The 12,018-nt window shown below is 41.6% G+C and overlaps 1 protein-coding gene across 1 annotated transcript in view; it reads right to left on the bottom strand.

The window, feature by feature from the left end:
• LOC112048834 (uncharacterized) overlaps positions 1–11,771 on the bottom strand; it is a 57,258-nt gene extending 45,487 nt beyond the window's left edge. Inside the window, exons 1-2 of the mRNA XM_024086512.2 lie at positions 11,114–11,771; positions 10,871–10,928 (exon numbers count right to left, since the gene is read on the bottom strand). Of these exons, the coding sequence (XP_023942280.2) occupies positions 10,871–10,928; positions 11,114–11,182 (127 nt within the window). The 5' untranslated portion in view covers positions 11,183–11,771. The remainder of the gene's footprint in view (positions 1–10,870; positions 10,929–11,113) is intronic.
• Between the last annotated feature and the right edge of the window lie 247 nt (positions 11,772–12,018).

The raw sequence follows: 12,018 nt of genomic DNA, 5'->3' as shown, positions 1-12,018 counted from the left end.
TACAAATATAAAACGTGAGTTTTTGATATTTTTTAAGGGATAGTGAGGAATCATGTCTCCAGTTACCAGACATTACTTTCGTAGCAGTCCTGCGTTACGAGACCATTATAACATAAACAATTTAGTTCTGAAAGCAACCCTGAGTTGCATTGTATTTCAACCCTTTCCCCGGAGAGCATGTTAAGCCGCCGGTGCCGGTTAAACATCATCCTAAGCGTAGTGGTACCTAAATTCTTGTCTCCTTTAAGGAGATAAACTTATAACGCTACTCTCTAACGATGTTTTAATAACTCGACAGTGTAAGTCTCAAATTCATCTCTAACTCTCAGAGAGAAATATAGAGACAATTTCAACAACCCATAGTCCTGTCGAGTTAGGAAAACATTGTTTCTTAATACCGCTACTGGCGCTGCAGAGGGCCATTTTAAGATAACTTCAAGTTGAACCATGCACCACAAATCGGTTCGCGGCATAACATTTCTTGATCTTAAATTGGCAACTGAGTTGATTGGGATCGAATTTAACAGCCGTATCGTATTCATCGAAAATTTCCTTCTGATAGCGTATCCCCTGAAGGCGATATAGTGAAATTTACGACGAAGACGCATGACGGGGCAGCGGGGAAGGGGGCGGGCAATCGTAAAAACGACTCGACTTCAGTAAGAATCTCTGCATACGTTCCGACTGCTGGCTAATCTAATTGGAGTCAATATGAAAACGTGAGCATTATTTGAAATTCTGCGGCTTTAAAGTAGCTTTTTCTCCTACTAGTATACCAACAGACTGCTTCAGAATACCTACACCCGATTAGGGCATTTTTCTGTTCAGGCTACAACTTCTTATAGAGTCGTGACCGAAGTTGGAACGACCTGTGTCGGCGCATCGGTGGGCGCCACAAACAGGCTCGGGGACCGGTCGAGCGCTCGTCGTAACATAACTTATAACAACAGTCCTGTTGACGGAAATCACGTCGCCGCACCGAAGCCCCTTTTTACCACATTATGACACACATCTTCATAATTAACATGACCACACGGCCCCGCTCGCGGGACTGTCCGCGACCTAACTACATATCTGCAATTATATATTTACGTTGATACTACCAAACATCCGTCATTAGGTCCACGTGTTAAACCATTCCCCTTCGAATTTTATAGATGTTCATACAGTTTCCCCACCTATTCCTGCCTCCCTCCCCCTTTACAATAAGCCCATGTCATTCCTTCCCCGTACCTTCTTCAGTGCCATTCAAAGGGCCAGGGATACTAGCCAAGGACCAGAGAGAAATGTCATATCTCATCAGGTTATCATATTGATACATACAAAAATATTTTTTACAATCCGTCTAGAAGAAAGATTAGCGCATTTAAACAAATTCTTCCGTTTCATACTACGCCATGATAAAACGACGAGAATTTTATTTTTTGTCAAAATTTCCGATTGCATGGACTGTAGGTAGACACTCCAGTTTTAAGACCCCCATTAAACACATTGTATTGAATAGTTCTAGCAGAAACTATCTTACACTGAAGATAAATGGAATATTAATCATGCTTTAAATAGACGAGTATTGCTTTTATTATAAAAAAAAAGTATTTGGTGTCTCATACGTAAGTACAAGTATGGACACAGAGCGGCCACAAGAAGCCACCGCGACCAGTTCACGACGCGCTGTGAATGGAGCGCTCCGGGAAGATGTACTGCCGTATACAGGGACGTGTGTATGTGGTAGTGCGTGCTGTTATTTTTATACAGAGTTTCAAAAAGGAAGTAGCATGGAACCTTAATTAGACATTATTACTCTACGTATGTGAAATCTGCCAATCCGCATTGGACCAGCGTGATAGACTGCTGGGCCTAACCCCTCTCTGAGAGGAGACTCATGCTCAGCAGTGAGCCGAATATGGATTGAGTTGGCACTGATAACACGCCCCGCACGCCAGCTGAGTGCGGCGTGGCGGGCGCGGTGCGTAGGAGGGCGGGAGACGTAATCTTGTGCGAACGCACAAGAGTGCACCGGCGACTTGCTTGGTTTCACTGTTTGTAGTTTTAGCCACGTTTTGGATTTATCGAGGATGAATAAAATAAGGAATTAATATTTACGAGAAAGTCTGAAAGCCATTGACGAAATTGTGGAGCAAAGTGTTAGCTTGGTCATATGTTTTCTGTGGCTTGGTACGAGCATGTGATGCGGAGGGATGAATGACATATTACCAGAAGAATGATGAAATTGTAAATGGAAGGACAAAAGGACAGAGGAAGGCCAAAGAAGAGATGATTAGTGTGTAAAAGGAGTAAATGATGAGTTGACGAATATTTAATAGAAGCGAGCTAAAGAGATTGACATATGTTGCCGACCACTTAAGCGGGATAAGGCAAAGGAGATGTTGACTAGTCATCAGATTAGAGACAACAGCGACAGAGCACCATTACCCACCAGGCTAACAATGAGAGTTGGTGGTGCTTAAGTTAATAATGTTTGATTTTGTAATGATCACAAATTCACAAGATGTTAATACTCGACTCGAACCCAAGACCGCGCGTCCGAAACCGCATAGGCTGGGCCCTAAAAATATGCCGAACGACGAAACAAATAGCTAGTGACAGTAGTTATGTTATTATTGATTGGTTGAAACAGAAACAAACAACAGACGGCGAAATGTTTGTGATCACTGAACCGGCGGCGTTTGAGTTTTGACTTTTGACGACGGTTCAAGCATTCATATCAATACAAACCTCAACTATTCCACGGTAAAGAGGCCGGGCACAACACCGAGAGGTCGAGGGTTCGATCTCAGTCGCTGGACTACTGTCGTACCCACTTCTTTCTTTCTCTCCCCTCCAATCACTCGCAAAAAGACCGATTGGCGACGAGAAATTAAAATATGTTCCGGAACGGGTATGTCGAGCATCAAACCAGGTTGCCATAAATAAGCACCAATGTTGAGCGATGATTCTCATCATTTATGCGCATACTCATATGGTCATTTTCAATAAGTATGGTGGGGAGGAGGAGGAAAAAGTTTGTAGTTTTGCCGAAAGGTTTCCTGTATAAATAGGATGCGTCAGCGAAATATTATCTGGTGATGAAAGAAAGACGTTGTCAAATAAAATAGCGGCGGTATTGCAATGAAAATATCGCTCCCTATTTCGTCTCATCGCAACGAAAATATCTATCTCTCTTTCGTCTCATCGCAACGAAAATATCGCTCTCTTTCGTTTCATCGCAACGAAAATATCGCTACCTCTTTCGTCTCATCGCAACGAAAATATCGCTACCTCTTTCGTCTCATCGCATTGTAATCTGAAGAGTTCCCAGTGGAGCAAAAATTATACCTAAACGAAAGCAAAATCCTCCTAGTAAATAATATCCAGATTCGAACCTCACAGTTGAAATCAACTGCGCCAAAAGGTTGTCTAGAAGTAAGACTAAATACGTCCGATGTAGCAGCCGAGCGGAATGCGTGGCCAATGCTAACTAAACACGCGCCGTCACTTTGCGTTTGTCGACTCTCTACTTGCAACTACTTGGTGCCTTTCCTTCTGGTTTATGAGCCTGTCATAGCCAGACCTTCGTGGTTTTATAAAAGCTGAAAGTTTGTCAGCTCATACTTCTAACAAACTACTGTAGGATTTTTGGATTTACTCGAGCGCGGCGGATGAGTATAGGGGAGGGTTGGCTTGACTAACACGCGCGTAGCATGTGTGTACATTTAGCATCACGGATTCCCCTGGACCTCTCCATACTCAAAGTATTTCATATTTAGCTTTGATATCTTCATACAAATAATTTGTTTAGACTTTAGAACAATGGGAGGTGATTGATGGTCATAATACTTAAATCTAAAAAAACAAAATTAAGCTATTTTCTTAAAAATAAAAGGCTATCTGTTAATCTCTCAGTTACCGGTTTACAGAACCCGTCGCAACGTTAAACGAGAACTTAATGTGATACGGCCGATACTCGTACACGGAATCCTAAACGAAGAGTAGTGGAACGAAAAAAGCAGTTCTTGATTCTTCAGAAACACATTAACGTCGCTGTTACTACAGAATAGCTGTGCGATTGTTTTTGCCCGATAGCCGTGAACTGCATCTCGCTCCCTCCTATGGCAGCTGGTGGAGGTGCGAGGGGGAGAGGCCAGTGGTTTTTGCGGACGTCGCTCGTCGCGCCATGTTGGGACGCGTGAGCAGGGGGCTCATTCACTGTGCAATTGCCAATTGATGGTATCAAACGATTCACAATCGCGCAGGGCTGTCGGGTAAGTTAACTTTCTTTCGCCATCTACAGACAGGCCAACTTTCAACGATGTCAGGTCTACAGCCGAGTCGCTCGGACATCTGTAAAAGGTATGCTCCTAGGTTGAGTCTAATACCAGACCATTGGTTTTTTATTATGGCTAAGTGCCTACCTACTTCTAAAGGAAAATGGGTTCAGTATCAACGACTGTACAGACGAGCACGGGCAGTTCTGCTCAGAGTTCTATAAGAGAACTTCCTCCGAGGCGTGTAATGCGGCTGCTAGTATAATATGTCCTATTACTAAATCTACGCCACCCAAGTCGCTACATAAAAGTTAAAAAAGTGTGCTGATCTTCTTTCTTTTTAGAAATAAGCGAGGTCGTCAAATTATTATTAGTTGCAAGCTATCTCATATAATATATTGACTACTTAATAAATGAGATATAGAGCAGAGAGTTTAATTAACGAATTTCGTGACTCTCCGAGACTAGAAGGAATAGTATCTGTCAAATTTTCCTACATAGGCTCATTAACAGTCAAATATTTTTATTAATTAACCAGCGTATTCGTAGCTGTCGTAAATCACATAATCAGTAATCAACCCATTATATTGCTGGTCTTGTAAGTGCTCAATGGACAACCCTTGACGAGAACTGCTTTGCAGAAGCGGCTCTAATTACTTTGTCCACTTTAGGAGCGATGTTTAATTCATGTGCCCGCTGTCAGCCGACTGTCTCGCGAACAAGCTCAAGACTCAGGAGGTAATGAATGGAACTGATGACGTTAACATGATGCACGATGCACGTTGCATGAGCACGCACGGCAGGTTGACTGACGCTCTCAACCGTTGACTGATTTTGGTAGGCAGGTCCACGGGGACATGTGAGGAGGTACCTACTCTTGTCTGTTCTGTCCATCGAATCTTTGGCCGGGTCGTATTTATTTACACCTTTAGCAGTAATTAATAATAACTTCTTTCTGTCGCAGTCGAAGAATTCGTCTTACAGTGTAAAACTTTATCAACACTATTGAAGTCTATGAGTAATTTCTCCTTTATCCCTTCCTCCTTCTTCTTGGTAGCTGTAGGTTGCTATAGATGGCATTAGTTATCCCCTTTTCCGATTTATTCGTTCAACAGCTGTTACAATATGTTGACTCTATGAGTACATAGCCGGCGTGAAATTATCTTCCTATCATATTATCTGTATTTGTTCAGGTGGCAGAGTACTACACTTGACAGTTGTATATCGTATGGTAGCCTACAGAAGGAAGGTCATCTTTATATTTTCTAAACTAATGAATATATTAAAACTTCCAAGTGTTTCTTCGTTATAGTTTCAATCGATAATAATTAATATCTACTGCTAAAAGCTGTACCTATCCCTTGAAATGTCTGTAAAATATATTTTGGTCCAAAACTTCATCGTAACATTTAGATAAGTTAAGAATTGCAAGAACAAACGTAAATTTTTATTAATACACATTTTATGTGACACAAACTATGTAGGTAGGTAGGTTGCCTTAATAGATAAAAGATAAGGTGCGACAATTTTTTTTTGTATAATAACTAATTCCGAAAAGCGGTCATTCGGTTCGCGTTACCGCAGCTGACATCTCTGACGTGCCGGGCCTGAACTATCATGAGCCTACTTGTTCGTGGCTTTACGTCGATTTCGGTATAATACAAAGCTTTATGCTATTACTAGTGGAATACTTGATTTGGGTTTTTTTAATCCACAGAAATTCTTAGGTTTCAAGGATAAACTATCAGACTTCAAGATACAATGTCAACTATCTCTGCGCGAAGCTTTGTCAAGAAGGTACTGTTGTATGAAATTAGTTTTCACATTCTAATATTGGTATTGGTAATTTTAGCAGAAGCTTAAAAAAAAAAGTGGATTTAAGAAATAAGAAAATCAATGTTGAACAAGGGTTATGATTCACAATATTTGTCAGGAAAACTTAAAAAACAAATCACCCTAAACCAAAACAAACCCTAGAATGGAAGAGAGTATCTTGAGCAGTCCCAGAGGCATGTGACTCCGGATGCAGGTTTAAGGGATCCCTTCCGACATGCCATCACTCACCACTCACTGCTCAAGCCATTCTCCCCGCCTATCCCAAATAACCCATAAGGGATTACACAACAAAAGTTGTCGACAGGTCGAACGCCACGAGACCACTAAAGCCGACCGTACGACGAGCGTCTTATATCGCCAGTCGTTCCCGTCCGATCGCTACCCCTGTCTAACTACCTAATCTTTACAGAAACAAGTTACGCCACCTAGCATCGGCACGAGCCAACACGAGATCGAGCGACGTCATATCGGTCTCAGACTACTTTCCTCCCAACTTTTCAGTTATTAAGAAATTAAATACATCGTGAAGAAACCTGAATACCTGAGAATTTTATCAATTCTCAATACGTGTCTGAAGTCTGCCAATCCGCATTGGGCCAGCGTGGTGGACTATTAGCCTAACCCGTCTCATTCTGAGACTCATGCTTAACAGTGAGCCGAATATGAGTTGTTATGAAAAGAATATTTTTATAAATATTATTTTAAAATGTACAATTACAGTGCCATGAACATAGATTTTTGAAAAAATTTCCTTCTACCTATTCTACTTAATGGTCTATCAGCTTAAATGACGTGATAGTTAAATGTCGCAAAGAAATTGTAATGCAACACAGAGATGTATTAATAATAATGATCAATTAGTTAATCCGAACAACATCACGATCTGCGATAGCTATTACCATTTATTTATCTGTAGATATGTAGATAATTGTAGGTAGGTACTACTCAGTGGAAAATTTTATATCCGCGTACGCTAATGGGCCACTAGGAATCGGAAACTCCTGATAAGAATAAAATTACCCGTCGGTACACAGTGACATGCAACGATGCAATAAGTAGGTAATACATATAATTATTTTGTCGTAATCCGCGAAAAAACTGAACGCAGCGCGGGAATTAATAGTGATGATTTGCTGATGATAATGGCGATCTGCACAGATTGCTTTATTAATATCGCTTACCTATACGAGCTTAACAAGACAGCATTGCTGGTAGGTATAGTTGAGTGTTACAGTTATGCTCTGGTAAGGTAGAAGATCCAAAGGCCATATAAAAGTTGTCTATTATCGCGGACAAAAAGGCTGCCGGTCTGCAGTCCGAGATAAATCAATTTAAAAAATTGTTTTTTAGGACTAGGAGTTGAAGGACGTAAAGAAAACAACGCTAGTAATGATAATAGCGCGAGTGATAAGATCTGATGATTTTTATCGTATAAAATAATTGTTAGGTTCACAAAAGCTATATAAAAGACTTTGATGAACCTGCATCTCATATCACGAGAACTGGGTAAAATGGTTATAATCCTCGTCCAAGGACTGAAGAGAGGATCTGACTGCTTAGGTCCCTTCTAAATATATACATAGATATGTGTACATATCTCCAATGTCTGAGCCAGTCCAGTTAAATTAAAACGATTTTACTTAATTCATTCAAATGGCCTTATTTTCCTTTTAAGCAATTTCAAATCGTGTTTCAGAAATTCAAGTTTATAGTGACTACAAATAAAAAATCAGCATAAAATACAGCAGTGACTAATTTAAACAAACATCTATTTGTTGTTGGAAAATAGAGAAGGTTGTCCATAGCTTTTCAACTGTTATTATTGGAATTGCCTCTACATCTTTCTTTATCAAAGCCAACGCTGGTCTTGCATCCCCTGCAATCGCATTCAAATAGTGGTAGCTCGATTCAAAGTTTATCAAACCATAAAGAATAATAAGTAGCTACTCATCGTATAAAAATATCCAATCAGCTTTATTTCACTATCACGAGTAGCTGCGCCTGCGCACACAGACGGCGCGGCTCCGTGATAAATGAGTAGGTATTTACATGACATTTCAGGTAGCTATCGACAAATGAATAACTCAAGATGCCTGCGTATAGAAACGGCTTATTAAATATACTGGCTAGTAGGTAGTTCGTACGAAGTTTACTTGTCAGTAGATACAAGTACTTCGCAATATGATTTATATCATGACATTTAGATCGACTAACATGGCTAAAATTCAGGTCCCTGAAGAATTAACGGAATATAAAAGAGAGAAGTAGAACAAAAGAATTAGCGACCAGCTACTCGAAACTCACAAAACAAGTCATTTTAAAAGTTATGCATAAAAAAATACGAGTTGGGGTCTAGAGAAATTTATAATAATGATCGATGACCTGTTAAAAAACCGTATGGAGAGAATGTTTTGTTAACGAAAGGAGTTACATTTAGCACACAATGCGCGACATAGGTACATGCTACGGCGGCTCCGCATGATTAGTCCCAGACCTTGACATTACTTTGACTTTGGTGATAAAATACGTGCACTGTGATTACGACAGACCGGTTGTACGTGTAACTATACGTATATCGACATTATTGTTTTGGCTTTATAGCTCTGTAAAGCGTTAAAACAACTGGTATTGATTAACTTAAACACTGAAAGCTAGCAAAAGAATTACTAAACAACATCCGGTAACAACATTCTGTGTACATAGTTTTAGAATTTAGACGAAATAGCGAGGGATTAGAAACCGAAATACTAGTTTTTAAAATTTTAATCAGTTTGCTGTTTTGTTTGATCAGTCTTTTAAAACCATTACAGCATCTAATTTTTGTCAGTAATAACATAGACTTGCGGATCAGAAAGGAAAACTAAATCAAGTTCTTATCCCTTGTTCTATACAACGGCAATTGGGCCGTTAGTTAGGACTGATCACCCGACTGGCTCGTCAGGCGTCCCTTGTAGAAATATAGTCAAATTCTATTCTACTAATTCCATTTCTCAAACTCAGTTATGTCCTGTATCTACTGCACTGCACATTAAATCCACTAAGCATGAGACCACGAAGCTAGATGTTAAAAGTGCTCTTAGTATGTTCGAATCAAAATAGCTTCTGTGACTAGCAATACATTCTCGTGTCTATACAGTAACAGTACTTAAGTGCTTTGTGTTCTGTGCTAATAATGAAAAGGCAGAAGAAGTGATAAGCGGACCGAGGACCATTTGGGACGTAAGATATTGAGGACCTCGTCTTCACGGATGAAGATGCCTTGTTGCTTTTCAAATACTGTAGCCTCTGCTCTCTGTCATTGTCGTCGCCAGGATCGTAAAAGTCCTTTTTAGGGTAAGGTAATTTGTGTACAATTGGCGTTGGGATTCAGGGTATCATCAACAAATCTCTCTAAAAGTTTTTATCTTAGTTAAGCGTCATGAAAATTTCAAGTGTATTTTTGGAAGCTTATTTGTCTTTCATGTTAGTACTCCTCTTCTACTAGATCTTCTTGATCTCTGTGATAGCTCGAGCACAAGTCCCGTGTAGCTACCACATTCGGGACAGTGATCTAATTGGGTTCTTTCGTTTGGATGTGTCGAACAAATGTTTATCTAGTAAGAATGTAATACTGACCTAACCTATCCTGCAATACAAGAACCTCGATAAAGTATCGTTGATTTGAAGTTGTATCGTACGATTCTATGGTATCACACTTTTACTTCTAATGATGAGTGATATCTAATCTATCGTTTGTGGACAAAGATTACTAATACTATGATTATCTTAGTACGATACCTACCTACCTAGGTAGGTACTTAGCAATCAAAAGAATGAAGTTTATTCAAATAAGATTGAACCTGATAGAGTTTTAAAACTACAAAATAGACGATACAGGAGTAAATACTAAAAAGCAGACCAAAGAAGCGTAGGATGGAAATCTATGTAGAAGAATTAAATAAATTAGATGAACTAATTACGAAGAGAAAATTTAACAGCTACAACATGAAGGTAAAGAGTGTGAGAGAAAGGGAGAGACAAGAAGAAAATCAAAGGAAATTAATGTCCGGAGAAGTAAGTATGGTTGTAGCATCGCAAGTTGTAATTTGAAGGTACCGAGGTGTCTATTAATCTCACTGATAGCACCTCTACGTTACTTAAAGTGTATTTAAATGCTCATTCGTTTTCATTTTCGTTACCAATATTCTTTCACAACAACATAATATCTATTATAGTTTTCGGAATTGCCTGTTGTGTGCCACCGTGGTTGTGAGATGTCTATTTTATAATCATTTCGCATTAATGTAAAGCCACCTATACAAAGTTCAAGGTCGCGTGCCAAGGTCACCCCACACTAACAAAGAAATGGATTCAGAAACCGCCGCCAATCCACTCAGATACACTGCGATGATGCCCCCGTGCTCCGACGAGCACTCGCGAGGAGTGGAAGGCGTGCAGTCAGCGGATAGGCACATTTCAATTACCTACAGTACAATCGAATAACGCCCGTCAATTTAGCTCGCTCAATAAACCGGTATGCTAATAGGAATCAAATAATAATGCCAGCAACAATTGGAAACGATTCAACCTTTTTTTTGTTGTTTCCTTTTAGCATAATTCTATTTATTTACCAAGCCGCCGAACGAGTCGGACGGGTCGCGCGGGTCACACTCGATTGTGATAAAAAGGTTGTTTAATGTTTTTACGAGTGTGTACTGTGTAGGTAGGATACGGCTACGGCGATAGAACAAAACCGGCCGGCTCGGTGCGGGCGGGCCCGGCGGACTCACCGGTGTCGGCGCGCTCGGCCTCGTCGTCCGACTCGGTGCCGGAGTCCCGCTCCTCCACCTGCAACAGAAACGTTCCTCAGACTGGCGTCATTCCACCGAGGCCCTGCGGCGCGCCGCGGCGAGCCAGCGAGAGCGATCGCGCGATGGAAGCCGGCGATCGTTCCGCTCCTTTGTTCTCGCGAGCGGGCGGCCATTTTCTGGTGGCGGTGTGACCTTCGCGGCGCGGAGCCGGCCGACACCCACCTTCTCGGAAACGTTCTCCTCATTCAGCGAATGCGTTCGGAGCTTATGCGTCAGGAACTTGAGCATCATTGAGCCCCGGCTCGTCCGAGTCCTGCACTAACACTCGCGCCCGCGTCGCGTCGCGCGCACTCCGGCACGACCTGCACGCTCTCGCACTCGCAGTTCGCACGCCGACACGCCTACGGCGAACGTTCCAAACACATTTTAGATCTCAATAACATATCCGCACTTCCCCGCGCGCGAGCACCCGACCGCCTCCCTCGAACGCCGGACTACTACTAGTTTAGTTAGAGTAGCCTTGCGTACGACGCAGTCAGCTGAAGTGGGTACGCCTCATTAATACCGAAAGGGCCTAACGTCGATCGCGCTAAATACCACGGCTCGGAACTAAATTTCGCACTGGACCTTTGGGAATCGGCTCGGAGAACCTTTTAATACATCTCGTATGCTAAAAAACAGCTCAAATTTAGCGTAAATAGTTTTCAAGTGGCACTCGAAACGGTCTCGCCCGGCAACCCATTGATGACAAAGAACCGGAACACGCACAGATCGGACGCGATTGGACCAAACATTAACAGAAGGATCGAATGCGCCGTCTCGCGTCTCGCTCGCGCGCCCGGCGGAGGCTCGTGCTCGTCTGCGGCGCTCGGGCGCGCGACGGGGACGGCGACACGCCGAGTTATGTAACACCGGCTTGATAATACGGCGCTGATAAAAACTTGCGTGTGCAAGAATAACGTGGACACGCCTGCCGTGTTTAGTTGTTTACACTTTCGTCTACGTGCAGTGTGCACCCACTTCAACATCCTTCATCTTTTCGACTAGCCTGCTGTTTGATCATTAAAAGCCTAGCGTAGAGCAGATGAAGTTATTATAATATACCAATTATTTTATTTAACAAATTC

Source organism: Bicyclus anynana, chromosome 9 (genome assembly GCF_947172395.1).
Source record: "Bicyclus anynana chromosome 9, ilBicAnyn1.1, whole genome shotgun sequence".
In the NCBI taxonomy this organism is placed as follows: Eukaryota; Metazoa; Arthropoda; class Insecta; order Lepidoptera; family Nymphalidae; genus Bicyclus; species Bicyclus anynana.
Note: the sequence above shows the minus strand (reverse complement) of the source record. Positions and strands in the feature narration are given on the sequence as shown.